General features: G+C 45.7%; 1 protein-coding gene across 12 annotated transcripts in view; it reads right to left on the reverse strand.

Moving 5' to 3' along the window:
• The window catches only part of MTMR14 (myotubularin related protein 14), a 43,868-nt gene extending 28,609 nt beyond the window's left edge, over positions 1 to 15,259 (reverse strand). For all 12 annotated transcript variants that reach the window (XM_060402816.1, XM_060402814.1, XM_060402812.1 and 9 more), the window contains exons 1-3: positions 14,976 to 15,259; positions 12,934 to 13,082; positions 6,718 to 6,826 (exon numbers count right to left, since the gene is read on the reverse strand). In XM_060402816.1, coding sequence (XP_060258799.1) covers positions 6,718 to 6,826; positions 12,934 to 13,082; positions 14,976 to 15,131 — 414 coding nt within the window. In that variant the 5' untranslated portion in view covers positions 15,132 to 15,259. The remainder of the gene's footprint in view (positions 1 to 6,717; positions 6,827 to 12,933; positions 13,083 to 14,975) is intronic.
• Between the last annotated feature and the right edge of the window lie 671 nt (positions 15,260 to 15,930).

Here is a 15,930-nt window from a genome sequence, read left to right on the forward strand (position 1 = left end):
ATTAACTATAACCACCACGCTGTACATCAGATCCACAAATCTTATTCATCTTGCAACTGGAAGTTTGTACCCTCTGACCAATAGTCAGGTGGTTTTCTGAAGTGCACACAGTAGGGGGAAGCCCTGGAACTCTTCTGATCATTCCAGACCAGCGAAATGGGTACAAGAGCACTGCCCAAAGTCTCAGCATCAGGGCCACTGTGACAGCAGTCTCTCTGAAGCAAGCCTAGATTTTAACCTACAGCCTCTGTCAAGCGGTTCTCTCCCCCAAACGAGAGGCACCAGAGTGTCACTAATGGTAATGGGTAGACTCAGTGGCTGTCACATGTAAGTGGTCTTACTTGGGGTAAGACCTGGAGATTATCATGTGTGTATGTCAGCATGTCAGTGAAACACAAACACCACCTTTCCACTGGGTTTTCACAAGCCCTTAAGGCAAGTGTGGCTGGGGGCAGGCACTGCTGCTGCTTCACAGATGAAAAGAGCAACAGGCGCAGGGAGATGAAGTAGGGCCTGAGGTACCACAGTGAGGAATTAAGCAGGGATCTGACCGAGCCCATATCCCTCCAGAGCTTCTGTGCTGTCACTGCAACTGCTTAGCACAGGGAAGGGAAACCTTTGGAGCAGGAGAGTCAATTAAGGGAGAAATGTTTGGGGGCTTTTTTTTTTAAAGAAATTTTACCTTCTCTCTCCTACGTACTAAAGGAATGTAGTAACTCTAACTGTGCTTAACTATGCTTTTACTCTTTGCTCATCACTGAAGCAGCATTACAAGAGCTAGAATTCTAGAAACCAGGCAACAGGTGTGAACTTCATTATCTAATTTTTTTTTTTTAAGTTTATTTGGCTGTGTTAGGTCTCAGTTGCTTTGCAGCGTGTGGGATTTCAACTTCCCGACCAGGGACTGAACCCACATCCACTGCATTGCACGGCACATTTTTAACCACTAGACCGCCAGGGAAGCCTCTCACTATCTGATTCTAAGGCTGAATCTTTATAAATCGTGTTTGATGAGTTCCAAGAGGGGTGGGGGAATGGGAAGAGGTATCTGGGATCTGGTGACCCCAGGGTTTAGCTACAGGCTGGGAGATTAAACTGGGGGCTAGGGGGGACATTTCCGAATGGGTCATGCAGCCTGGCAGTATAAGGAGGGTCCCTGGAAGACTGCAGAATATTGCCAGAGGGCGTCTCCTTCTCCACCTGTAAGACAATGGGAAAGAAACAGTTTTGCTGCTACAGGAAAGGGGCATGGTAGGAACTGGCAGGTCATCACTGGCAGCTTAGGACAGGGCGCAAATGACAGAAAAGCAACCTGCTAAAATCCGGGGGTGCTTTTCCAGTGCTGGGGGCAGAACGCACTTGAGGTAGGGCTGTCCTGGAAGCCTGTAAAGAAGGGCTTGGGCAGAGAGTCCTGCTAGCCTGAGGATGATGCACTCTACGGGGGAATGTTTCACTTTCTCTGGGTCCAAAAGGATTTTGCAAATCTGATCATAATGACAAACTGTCTCCGGATAAAAATGTACATGCCAGAGTTTACTTATATCTCCAAGTCCATCCACAGATCCCTCTCCAGCCTCAAATAACATCCTCTACTCAGAAGAGACCAGCCCAGTAATTAGGAGTTGCAGCAATGGAGTGTCCATTTTCAGGTTGAGGACCCTCAAGATTACAATGGTATTGGGGGAGGTCTGATTCATGAGCAAACAAGTCGGGGGAGGGGGGTAGTTGTTTGAGTTTGACCAGCATGTTACCATGTCTCCCTCCCCCATCATCCAAGCTACGGCACCAAATCTCACTCTTCTTTCCATTATTTCTTTTAAATCTTTTTCAGGCAGACACACATCCCCTCTTGAGCTGTTGAGCTCTGAGCTCTTTTCAAGGCTCAGATTTTTCTTTCTGCTCCCCAGTTTCCCCAAATCCCCTCAACCTGTCCCTGTCTTTTTGGTCTCAGAGGCAGCCACACCCAGCCCAGGGGACTCATCAGGTGGAGAAGGATGGGCGAGCTAGCTGGCTTCCCAAGTGAACCACCAACCTCCACAGGAAGGTCCCAAAAGCTGGAGTCTGGGGGAAGCCGTAGCCCATGGGTGGGTCCACGCCTGACCTTGCTCCTGGGCTTCACAGCTCCAGTGCACAGCACACCATTTCCGTACTTCAAGCTTAGCTCTTGACTGAAAAAGCAGGATACACTCTGAAAGCTATCCTTTTACCTAATTAGGAGTGGCCTCTAATGTTCCATGAGGAAGATGGCTCTGTAGGATTTATAAATGTAGTACCAACTTTGGCAAGCAGAATAAAAGCAGCTGATCTCTGCTCCCCATTTCTTAAGGGAGGAAACAGAGAGAAAGAGGAGCTGTTCCAATTTTAATTGCCTAGAAACCAGATACAAGTGATGGGGGAGAAAATGGCACATGAGAACAGCTTACTCTTAAATGCTTGAACTGAGTTTTATTAAAAAATTAATAATATATTTTATTTAAGCCTGTATGTCCCAAGATATTACTATGTCAACATATAATCACTTTTAAAATTATTAATATTTTACATTTTGGGGATTAAGTCCTCAAAATCCAATATGTATTTTATAATTACAGCACATCGCAAGTAGGATGCTTTATTTGCAGTGTTTAAAGGGTAATGTAGTCCTACCCCAAAAGAAAATTGTGTTTAATCAAAAAAAATTCTACACTGCTTCAATTAGAAAATGGAAATTAATTGAAATGAAACAAAACCAGACGTTTAGTTCCTAAGCTGCACTAGCCACAATGGACTGAGTTTGGAAGGAAGCAGGAAGTCGGCACTTCTGAGCACACATTCCCCGGCCCAGCTTGGCTGAGTATGTTGACAGCAAATGCTGCTGTCACCAAACTCATTAGGGCCTGCTGGGAGACCCACCTGAGAACAAGATGCCCACCTCACAACAGAAGACCCTCTCCTGTTCTTCCCCATCTCTTGATCCTCAAGTTCATAGCTCTGCCTTCCCCACTCACTGAGCTCCAGGGTGACAGGACTGTCTCAGTCACCTGTCCTCCTAGAACCCAGCACAGAGCCCACTACTGTGTAACCCAAGAGTAGTGTCTTCCTAGAGAGCCTGCCCATACCAGCTGGGTAGGCAGCTGCTAGACACTGGGAGGATAGCAGTAATAAGACACGGCTTCTGTCCTCATAGGGATTACGGCAGAGAGGAGATAGCAGACTTCCAAACACAATAGGAATAAAATGTATGTAAGTAGGTATTAAGCCAGTGAACACGACTGAGTCAGGGGAAGCTACAGGGAACACAATGGGATCACATCAACAGACAAGAAGGTGCAAAGGGAGAAGAAAGCAGGATGAATGGTAAAGCCCTTAGTGTCAAAGCCGCCTCAAAATAATACCACCCCTGCCCCCGCAAAAGGAATTTGCTGGCAGTCCAGCAGTTAGGGCACTCATGTTTTCACTGTCCATCAAGGCCTGGGGTTGATCCTCCCACAAGCCTTGGGGTATGGCAAAAATAAAAAAATCATCCCTCCAACTCTTCACCCTCCCTCTGAAATGTGTTGCCTTGGGGCTCTTTCTCTCAGTCTCACTGCAATTTCCCAAGTGCATTCTGGAAACTCCCATCTCAAGGCCTGCAGAGTGAGAAAGGACAACACCACACAGATTCCTCTGCTTCAGGACTTTTTAGAGCCTTTCCTATACTGACGTACACTTGCCAATGTACCTCCTGAATCTGGAGCTCAGGGGTCAGGGTGAATCTAGGGTGTGATGTCTCTCAATCTTATTTGAGAGGGAATGCTTCGCACAAGCATATCCTTAAACTACTGTTCTATGGAACACACTGTGGGAAGTACTGGTTTGAGTATTTCCTACATAATTTCTAGTGACAAATACTACGATCCACATAGCAGTTATCTAAACTGGAGTTGTCACAGCTTAGAGCAACATGAAATTTTCCAAAGGGGAAGTGGGAATAAATAAGCTTTAAGATGATCAATTTCTGGAACTTCACTCCCAGACACACTTTCCCCTAAAACAGACCAACCCTATGAGGTCTGCGGCTTCCTGACTCACCTGTCACATCTGCCCTGCTTCCATTTACAAAAGAAAAGCACAGGAGAAGAAACAGACCTACCCTATGGAAGTCTGTGGCTGCTTCTCCTTTCCTATCTCCTCCTGTCACATGAAGGCACAAAAGGAGAGGAATCAGGCTAGCATTTCTCTTTCGCACTGCTGTGCCCCAGCCCTTGCCTGCATGCCGGGAGAATGGACTAAAGTCCCAGAGGTGCCAGGACCACAGCACACGCAGGCACCTACCAGATGAACAGAATAGAGGGCAGACATTTCTGTTCTCCTCCCCTCCTCCAGGCTATTGGTCTGCTTCTACTAGATTAGCCTTTCTCAAAATGATATTTGTATCCTATATTTCCCTGCCCAGAAATCACAGAGGCTTGTCTGGCAAATGCAAACACCTCAGCCAGCATCCAGCCTCCTGCATTCAGCCCCTTCCATCCTCAGCTCCGCCACCTACCTCACTCCCATCAGGTCGTCTCCCAGCCTTTCTCATGCCTGCCTCACTGTACACCCCCAGGCAGGCACCTGCCTGGAATACCCTCCCACTCTTCTTCCAAAGCTTGTAGCCTAGTCCCGCTCACTTAATGAGGCCATGCCTGTCAGTCCACACCTCTGCCCATCTTTAGTGGGTTCCTCTGATACCACACTATGTGACGCCAAGCTACAGTGTAGTAACTTGAGGGCGTTTTGCAGAAATCTCAGCTCTCAAGTTGTATAAACTTGGGTAAGTTATTTAACCACTTTGAGCCTTCATTTCATCTGCAAAATGGGATTATAAAAATAGGTGAAATGAGACCCTATTTGGGTACGGAATTAACAACATTCAATAGAATATAAGCTTGATAAGGGTGTGAATTTTTGTTTATCATATATGCTGAGGTACCTTAAGGCCTGAATATGATACATATCCAATAAATACTTGGTAAATTACTCTACTGAAAGAATGGACAAACAACTTATTTGATCTAATCTATTCATAAACTTGTGATGTAAGCATGATTATTTTTCCCATTTGACAGAGGAGGAAATGGAGGTCTTGCACAGCCAGGAAGCAGCAGAGCTGCGATCAGAACCTAGCCAGCAGGGCTCCAGGACATAGGGTGGAGTCCTCTGCTGTGACCATCCCTTTCCTACCTAGAGTCACCCTTGAAAAAAGTGGTATTGGAATTGGTTTGATTCTCTGGCCTGCTTTCCACCACAGCAGGCACCCGTTAACCACGCAAACTTGCCTGGCAACAAGACAACTGTCAGTTTAGTTCAGTTCAGTCGCTCAGTCATTGTCCGACTCTTTGTGACCCCATGAACTGCAGCACACCAGGCCTCCCTGTCCATCACTAACTTCTGGAGTTTACTCAAACTCATGTCCATTGAGTCGGATGCCATCTGATCATCTCATTCTCCATCGTCTCCTTCTCCTCCCGCCTTCAATCTCTCCCAGCATCAGGGTCTTTTCCAATAAGTCAGCTCTTCACATCAGGTGGTCAAAGTACTGGGAGTTTCAGCTTCAACATCAGTCCTTCCAATGAATATTCAAGACTGATTTCCTTCAGGATGGACTGGTTGGATCTACTTGCAGTCCAAGGAACTCTCAAGAGTCTTCTCCAACACCACAGTTCAAAAGCACATTCTTTTGCACTCAGCTTTCATTACAGTCCAACTTTCACATCTATACATGACCACTGGAAAAACCATAGCCTTGACTAGACAGACTTTTGTTGGCAAAGTAATGTCTCTGCTTTTTAATATGCTGTCTAGGTTGGTCATAACTTTCCTTCCAAGGAGTAAGTGTCTTTTAATTTCATGGCTGCAGTTACCATCTGCAGTGATTTGGAAGCCCCCAAAAATAAAGTCTGACACTGCTTCCCCATTTATTTGCCATGAAGTGATAGGACCATGATATTAGTTTCCTGGATGTTGAGTTTTAAGCCAGCTTTTTCAGTCTCCTCTTTCACTTTCATCAAGAGGCTCTTTAGTTCTTCTTCACTTTCTGACATAAGGGTGGTGCCATCTGCATCTGAGGTTATTGATATTTCTCCTGGCAATCTTAATTCCAGCTTGTGCTTCTTCTAGCCCAGTGTTTCTCATGATATACTCTGCATAGAAGTTAAATAAGCAGGGTGACAATATACAGCCTTGATGCACTGCTTTTCCTATTTGGAACCAGTCTGTTGTTCCATGTCCAGTTCTACTTGTTGCTTCCTGACCTGCATATAGGTTTCTCAAGAGGCAGATCAGGTGGTCTGGTATTCCCATCTCTAAGAATTTTTCCATAGTTTGTTGTGGTCCACACAGTCAAAGGCTTTGGCATAGTCAATAAAGCAGATTCAGATGTTTTTCTGGAACTCACTTGCTTTTTTGATGATCCAATGGATGTTGGCAATTTGATCTGTGGTTCCTCTGCTTTTTCTAAAACCAGCTTGAACATCTGGAAGTTCAGTTCATGTACTGTTAAAGCCTGCCTTGGAGAATTTTGAGCATTACTTTACCAGCATGTGAGATGAGTGCAATTGTGTGGTAGTTTGAGCACTCTTTGGCATTGTCTTTCTTTGGGATTGGAATAAAAACTGACCTTTTCCAGTCCTGTGGCCACTGCTGAGACAACTGTATACTCTGCATTAAGCCCGGTACCTCCAAGGGAGGGAGAGAGAGGCTATGGGGAGGTCTTACCTTGCCCTTGAACAGGATCACTGGGCAGACAAACCGTCCTCTGCACCTGGCTGTCTTGCTGCGGTTGACGAGGTCTTGCAATTTGGTCACCTGCACAGTGCTCTGAAACCTAACACAAGGCAAGAGAGGTAGGTCAGGCTGCTTGTGCATGAGTACTGTGTAACCCATGCTAGGGGTGTGTGTGTGTAAATATTCATTTCAAATTGAATAAATGCTCAGATTCCTAAATTCTAGATCACAGACATTTTAAGCTTTCAAGAAAAAAAAAAAAAGCCAGATTATAGGTACTAAAACTGAAATCATCCTGATTTCAAACCCTTTAAGATCAAAACAAAAAAGTGAGCTACTCTGAAGACATGGTACTGACAATGAAGAAACACAGGAAGCAAACTGAATGTTGATTATATCTAGGGTGCTTAGTCTTTCACTCCAAAAGTAGGACAAATATGTTGGGGACCCTCTATGGCAATAATGGGGCCATCTTTGTGCTCTTTCAGAGGGCAGGATATGATGAAGTTCACATTCTACATGGTTATGAGCCTCTGATACATCATCAACATTTCAACCAACACTAACAGTCTAAAATGTCAACAGGGCAGGGAATGCTGGAGCAAAGGCGGTGAAAGAGAAGCTATTTGTGGCCTTGAGAAGCATGGAAGTTAACACACCCAGCTTTGCTAGGGAGCTTCTAGAACACACACACAAAAACACATTTGGAAATGAGTTTAAGCAAGTCACACCTATAGCAGACCCTTAAAATAAGGGTCTACTGTCACAGATTCACCCACGATTCTTAACAAAAGGCTCCATATCAGCCAGTAAGAACTTCTGGTTCCAAGAGAAACAGGAGGCAGGAAGTTCAACAGTGGGAAGCTCTCCCGGCTATGCAGAGTAATGGAAGAAAAGGAAGGAAGATAGTTAAGCTCCTTTCTTACAAGGGTTGAGTTTCCAGGCCGAGTCCGAGAGGGCGTCACCCCTCCTACATCCCAGTCCTGCTAGTGTCACTGTATGACATGTGCACACAAATAACTGTTTCAGAATGAGTAAGTTCAGTGACTCCTAAATACCACTGGGACCTTTTTAAGCATATCTAAATTCTGTTGGCATTAATAAAAATACAGTCTTCTGAAAACACTGCTGCTTTCTTAGTAGCCTTCATAGATATAGTCTCAAGCCAGTTACTAATACAATAACTACTATCAAGTGAGGATTTGAAACTGAAGTTAAAACAAGGTCTTCAAATAAAAACCTGATACATGGAGTCTAGAAAAATTGTTCTGATGAACCTATTTACAGAGAAGAAATGGAGACACAGACATAGAGAACGATCTGGTGGAAACAGCAGGAAGGAGAGTGTAGGACAAACTGAGAAAGCAGCACTGACATATATATACTATCATGCGTAAAATAGATAACAAGCGGGAAGCTGCTATATGACACAGCGAGCACAGCCTGGGACTCTATGACGATCTAGAGGGGTGGAATGCAGAAGTGAAGAAAGGCTCAAGAGAGAGGGGATATATGTATATATATATATGTTCGTGCATGCACGTGTGTGAGGTTACTTCAGTCATGCCTGACTCTTTGTGACCGCATGGACTGTAGCCCACCAGGCTCCTGTCAATGGCATTCTCTAGGCAAGAATATTGGAGCAGATTGCCATTTCCTCCTCCAGGGCATCTTTCCCATCAAGGGACTAAATCAGCATCTCTTATGTCTCCTGCATTGGCAGGCAGGCTTTTTACCACTGCTGCTGCTAAGTCACTTCAGTCATGTCCGACTCTGTGCGACCCCAGAGACGGCAGCCCACCAGGCTCCCCTGTCCCTGGGATTCTCCAGGCAAGAACACTGGAATGGGTTGCCATTTCCTTCCCCAATGCATGAAAGTGAAAAATGAAAGTGAAGTCGCTCAGTCGTGTCCAACTCTTAGTGACCCTTTGGACTGCAGCCCACCAGGCTCCTCCGTCCGTGGGATTTTCCAGGCAAGAGGACTGGAGTGGGGTGCCATTTTTACCACTAGCGCCATCGTATATAATTATGACTGATTTGCACTGATATAAAGCAAAGACCACCAGAACACTGTAAAGCAATTATTCTCCAATCCAAAAGAGAGGAAAAAAAAAAAGACAGAAAAATAAGAATCAGTCAGATTTGAATAATAGGATAACTGAAATAAAAAATACAGTAGAGGGAATCAATATCAAATCAGATGATACAGAAGGACAGATGAGCAATCTGAGAGACAGTAAAATAAAAAATAAAAATCACCCAATGAGTACAGCAAGAAAAATTTTTTAATGAGAGGAGCTTAAGAGACCGCTAAGACAACATCAAATGTACTAACATTTGCATTATATGGGTCTTAGAAAGAGAAGAGAGAGAGGGAGAGAAAAATTATTTGAAGAAATAATCACTGAAAAAATCCTCTTATCTGGGGATACAGGTTAGAGAAAGCAGGTACAGGAAGCATAAAAAAAACTGATAATAAAAAAATAACTTGGACCAACAGTTTGGTGACTGTAGAAAGAAAACAAGAAGTTAAAGAAGAGGACTTAAACTTTCCATGGTGTATGCTTCTGTAAGGCATGATTTAAGACTTTTTCCCCATTTTTATTAAGCATTTTGCTTTAAATCACAAATTTATTACATCTTTACTATAATTCAAATAGAGAAGTGACTACATAAGACTCCTTTTCTCTTTTCTTTCTGTTTTTTTAGCTGCACTGTGCAGCATACAGGATCTTAGCTCCCTGACCAGGGAGTGAGTGGCCCCTGCAGTGGAAGCTCAAGAGTTTTAACCACTGGACCACAAGGGAAGTCCCCATGTTATTTTTACGACCAAGATTTTTTTCTTTTCTGAAGGAAGGAAGAAGGCTGGAGTGCCTCTTCACGGTACGTAGAGTGCTGTGCTTGTTGCTCAGTTATCTCCGACTCTGCGATCACATGTACTGTGGCCTGCCAGGCTCCCCTGTCCATGGGATTCTCCAGGTAAGAATACTGGAGTGGGTTGCCATGCCTTCCTCCAGGGGATCTTCCCAATCCAGGGATGGAACCCAGGTCACCCGCATTGCAGGTGGATTCTTTACCATCTAAGCCATGAGGGAAGCCCAAGAATACTAGAGTGGGTAGCCTATCCCTTTTCCAGGGGATCTTTCCAACCTAGGAATCAAACCGGGGTCTCCTGCATTGCAGGCAGACTCTTTTCCAGCTGAGTTCCCAGGGAAGCTGCACAGGACAATTAGTCAGGCCCCAGAAAAAACATGGCTCACTGGAAGTTCTTCCACCTTCCCCTCACTCTGTGAAATAAAAAGGTAACTGAGTACAAAATAACTGCCTAATTAAACTCAGATGCCAAGAGAATATAAAACAAAATACATGTAATACTGCTTACATTAGTCTTCCTCCCACCTTTTGGTGGCCCCAGGTCATTTGCACAGATGAGATCAGCACTATCTGCTGAGTTAAAAAAAAAAAATTATTTTTATTTATCTGACTTCATCAGGTCTTAATTGAGGTATGTGGGATCTTTAGTTATGGCATGCAAAACCTAGTTCCCTGACCAGGGATTAAACCCAGGCCCCCTGTACTGGGAGCCCGGAAGTCCCAGCACCGTCTGCTTTAACTGACTCTGAGCTCACACCAGCAGCTCTAAATCCCTTGAAATTGCATTTGAGTCTCCCAGGCTGAATACTTCCATTCAACAAATGCTCCACAGAACCAAAGGAGAGAACACACCAGCATTTCCATCCTCGGGGCTCTGGGCAGTCTTATGTGGAGGAAGGCACACTTTTTTCATTAGGCTAGCTGGTGCTTTATTGTCCTGGGTCCCCTACTCAAAGAACCAATTCAGTTTCTGTTCTCAGTGGTTCCTGTTTTTATTTTTATTATTTCTTGGTCTTAGGATCTTTCTCTTACCATGCTAAGCACTGGGCTGTGTCTGACACATGATACTTTTATCTGAAGGAATGAAAGTGGGCTATGTATTTATGTTTGTCTTGTGGGACTGAGCTCTTAGCCTGTAAGATCTGAAGCTATCTCTGGGTAGATGGTGTCAGAGTCGAGTTGAATTGTAGAACACACAGCTGGTGTCTGAAAATCAGTGGTATGAGGGAAGCCCCCTACCCTACGCTCATACACCAGCAGGAATTATCAAGTGCAGGAATTTAACTCTGTCTCCCAATGCCTCACCTATACCTGCCCTAATTCTGGCCTTTGTTACAATCATTGCTCATTTATTGGTCTGTGTTACCAACCAGACCTAAAGGTAAGGATTTCATATCTCTGGCAGGGTCTCCAACTAGATCCCTGAGATGTGTCCCATGGCAGCAGTTTGTCTTGCTGACAAACACATGTCTTGGCCATTCAGAGACCCCCATCCAGGCTTCTCTTCCCAGATGATGGGCTAAACTGGGGAGGTGGATTAATAGAACCAAACCACTTCCTGAATCCAGTTCTACCCTGTGCAACTCAGTCTAACTAGTGTCATAGTAACACCAAATCCAGGCATGTAAAGAAGCAAAAAGTTCTATTTCTTCTCACCCACACATGCACATATTCCCTTCTCTTTAAGACATGGCCCACTTAGTATCACTTTGAGGCCTTGCAAGAAGTGAAAAGTAAAAACAGATTTTAACTCCACTAGGGTTAGCGATATACTGTGGTGGTCCTGGTCTGGAAGGAGAGACTCTGCTAGGCAAAGTGGGAGCTTCCTGGCAGTGATAGAAAGAAGAGGCAGGCATACACATGCTATGATCTACATACAATTAATTCCCCCAGTAAGTTCCTTTTTCTTAGGGAACTCCACCTCGACCTGGTTAGAGGGCACACTTATTATATGTCTCCCATCTTACACATGAGCAAATTTGTCTAAGCCCTCTCTGGCTCCCTGTGGTTCCAGGTTATAGCAAAGGAGTCGTCTAGGAAGCTCTCTGTGATGTAGAAATTCTGATTTAGGGCCCCTGGAATCTGTGATTTCAATGAGTGCTCAGAGGGTACTAGCCCAATAACCACTAACACCTATAAGTCCACACTCCTTGGACCAACGATCAAGACCTTATACAAGCTAGTCCCTAACTAGGGACATTTAAGGGACATTTCTACTTGTCTGTGCAATTCCAGCTGAAAGGCATCTCCACCACAGGGTCTCCCCAAACACTCACACACCAGGCAGGATCTACCTTTCTCCCCAACTTGTCTACAGCAGCACTTCTCCAACCTCTATGTATGTATGGGCAATCTTGTTATGCCGCGATTTTGATTCAGTGGCTCTGGAGCCCAGGACTCAGAATCTCTAGCCAGTGAGCTCTGAGCAGTGCTGTGAGCAATGATGGCCTGCTACACCCCGTAGGATGACTCTACTGTAGCCCTTCTCATAACAGTGCTTCCCTGGGGCCAGGGTTTCAGATATTGTTGGCAACACCTCCTGGAATTCCCTTAAAATCAACAGCAAGCAGGAAGTCTAGCAGAACAAACTTTGAGATCAACATAAAGCACTTCCTAGAGCCTTATAAGCCTCTTATAAGTACTTATTATTTCTTATAAGCTTTATAAGTAATAAGCGTGATTACTTATCAGTGTCCAACAACTGCTACCGTTTACTTACTGCCTACGGGCTGCATCCTGTGCTGGGTGCTCTGTGTCAGTAGTACCCGGTGAACTGTTACCTCACAGGAAAGCACCCAGGCTTTGGTAGGTCCTCAATAAATAGCAGCACTTATTTCTAACTCTTAGAACACACACATCGAGCTTGGAATAGTCCCATTTATCACCAGGGATTGAACTAGTCACTTTTCTAAATAGAGATAGGAACTGATGAGGAAACTAAGAGCCAAAGCAGTTCAACAACTTGCCCAAGTTAGCGATGCAGCCAGCAAGTACACTGACCTCAGGCTTTTAAGCTCTATGCATGTATGTGCCCTTAAGCATGTCCACAAAGCACACCTCCTACTCACTCTTAAAAAAAGGAAACACTGAGGTTTAGGGAGGTGGGGCATGACGTCAGCTGTCTTAGGATAATGACCGATACGGTGGGAGTAAGACAGGAGACCAGGACTGTGACATTCAGCTGCTTCTTCTATGCTGTGCTATCAGGATGCCAAAAAGGCTTAACATCTGGGAAAAGCAAGTCTGTCTTGCCCAACGACAGACTTTCCTGACCCTGGGGATGAGATGTCAAGGCCTTCCCAGAAGGGCATGCCTTGGTGACATGATGCTCACGTGTCTTTCTCCTTCTCCGAACTCTCATACTCCAGGAACACGATGTGCTGTGGGTAGTGGCCGCAGATATCCCCATTCACATTCTGGATCACGCTGTAACAGTAGTCTCGGCCAAACAGCTCCAGACACTTCTTCTCAATGCGTTCAACCTGCACAGAAGAGGAGATATGAACATAAAGAAGATTCTGGGATTGAGAATTAGGTGGGTCCTGCCTGCACCCCACTCCAGCACTCTTGCCTGGAAAATCCCACGGATGGAGGAGCCTAGTGGGCTGCAGTCCATGGGGTCACTGAGAGTCGGACATGACTGAGTGACTTCACTTTCACTTTTCATTTTCATGCACTGGAGAAGGACATGGCAACCCACTCCAGTACTCTTGCCTGGAGAATCCCAGGGACGGGAGAGCGTGGTAGGCTGCCGTCTATGGGGTCGCACAGAGTCGGACATGACTGAAGCGACTTAGCAGCAACAACAGCAGCAGCCCTGGAGAAATCTCTGGGAATAACCGTTCCCTCTATAATTATAATTCAATACAAGGAAGAGACCTGTTGCTAGGTCATAGGCCCTAAATGTGTAGTTCATGAACCCATGTAATAAACTTTGGTGGGGGCAGGGGGGGACTCTGAAGCCCTCAATGTTGTGATGAAACTGTGTTTCTTAGGCATCCAAAGAAGATTACACCTTTCACAAGATTCTCAAAGGGGTCCACAGCCCCTAAGTATTAAGAACCTTTGCTCTAGGTTATTTTAACCAGCATCAAAATATTATCTTCCTTTGGCTCCAGATGCTTCTTAATTCTCCAGTCATGGAACAGTACCTAGAAGCTCTAATTAGTGTAATGAGTAGAAGCTGCAGACAAAGGTGTCTCCTTACAATTTGCTTATGAAATAGAAGGAACAGCTCCCTTAAAACTGCTCTTATTTTGCTCATTTCAGGAAAGGCCCCTTAGAAGAAGGGCAGAAAACCTGTAACATCTCAACAAGCCTGCAAAAGATCAGAAAGTTTAAGGCCAGCTGGAGTTAAAGTCAGACATAACTTTTTACAACACTGATCTTCATGGGTGTGTAAAATGAAAAGAGGCCCAGGAAAACCACTGAACCTGTAACCACCCAAAAGATCAATGGGGTGGGAAAAACTCACAGGAATGAGGAATCCTCAAATTGCAAGGGACATGAACATCATTAAGAAGCCTATTAAAAATTACAAATTCCAGGTTCCCAACCTCAGAAATTCTAACTCAGTAGGACTGGGTGGGACCAAGGAAGCTTTATTTTTAATAAACACCCCAGGTGATGCTGATGGTCTGGAGCCAAACCAGTTTCATGGCCCTGCATGGAAGAGAATTCCATTGGAAAACCTGATGCTAAACCTGCCAAAACCACGTGAGGAATGAAAGATGGTAGGGTCAGCAAGATTCCCATCAGACTGCCAGGCAGCGCCTAAGATGGAAATGGCGTGACCAGACTGGAAACTTTCCAGGTCTAGCAATAAAGAGACTGAAGGAAATCCCAAGGGTAGAAAAACAGAAGAACTAAGACTTGCTTTTGATAAAGGAATAGAGAGTGTGGGCTGTCTTCCTACTCTACGCGAGAAGGAAAGGGATGGATCTAATTCTAAGTCATGCTGAGACTGTTTCAGGAGGCAACACAACTCGGCTTACCTCTTTGCTCCATTCTGCACCACCCCTCCATCCCCTTCACTCTAATCTCTGACTTGCAGAAATTCTCTAGCCTTTAAAAAGTCTAGACTTGAGGGCTTTTGTCCCCATACCTGATGCAAGAGAATTATCCCCACCCTGCAGCTCCCCCTCTCTAATCTTTGAACACGGTCTCTCAGGGCTGATCCCTGACCTCCAACCTTTCTGTCTCAAACCAAAATGTCCTCCTTCCTTGGTTCACTCTGACCCCAGTTCCTCCTTTCAAAGTCCAGACCCTGGTAACTTCCCTCTCTTTCCGTCCTCTCACCCCTGACCTCAGCCTTTCCTCAGTTACTTCCCAAGGCAGGGACCTTTTCTTTCTGCTCACTGCTGCTCCGTACTCACCTTAGAGCCGCCAGTCCCACTGCAGTCTTTGGCCCGGTACTGAGTCCGGGAGAACTCCTCCAGCAGCTCCCCGAGTCCTGGCTCCTGTGGCTGTGGGCTGCCCGAAGAAGCCGAGGACCCCGCCGACGCAGCAGCGGCGGCCCGAGCGCCAGCCATGGCCCAGCCTCCCGTCCCCTTCAGCGCCCCGCGGCCCCCTCAGCGTGGCTCAGCCCGGCACATGGCACCTGCAGGTTCCAAGTACAAGCCCGGAATCTCCACAGCGGCTGCCTTCGCCGTCCACTTCCGGCCCCGCCCCACCCAGACGGATGTTTACTCCGGCACTGACCAATCGGAGCCCAAGACTCGCGTCTTGCCCCAAGATTACCCGCCCACTCCCGACGCGGAGCGGTCCAAGTGGTCTCCGAGGAGGGGACTGCGGCCACTCGCGGAAACCTCCTGCTCCGCCCCACGGGGTTTCCTCCGGAAAGCCAGGCTAAACCATTGGGACTGCGTGGGGGGAGGTGGACAGCGCGGGAACTAGGAGGAAAGAACCACGGAAAGACCGCGGAAGAGTGGAACGAACCATTACAGAGAGAGGAGGATGCTGCAATAGTCAACCCAATTTATTTAGGGAAAAGGGAGGGGGGGGGGGCGGATCATGACTGGCTTGAAATTCTGTGGTTAAGAAGCCCCATTTTTTTTTTTTTTTCACAGACCATTTCAAACATTCACAGAAATGGAGAGAATATATAATGAACCCTCATGTATACATTAGCTCGTGTCAACAATAATTTAAATACTATCAATCTGTTTAGTCAATCTTTCCCCATCCAATAGGATTGTTTTAAAGCACATCTCATTATTTAATCTGTGACTACTTCAGTATTTATAACAGATTAGTACTGTCCAGTTCAGTTCACTCAGTCGTGTCCGACTCTGCGACCCCAGGGACTACCACGCCAGGCCTCGGTGTCCA

This window comes from Ovis aries, chromosome 19 (genome assembly GCF_016772045.2).
Source record: "Ovis aries strain OAR_USU_Benz2616 breed Rambouillet chromosome 19, ARS-UI_Ramb_v3.0, whole genome shotgun sequence".
NCBI lineage: Eukaryota > Metazoa > Chordata > Mammalia > Artiodactyla > Bovidae > Ovis > Ovis aries.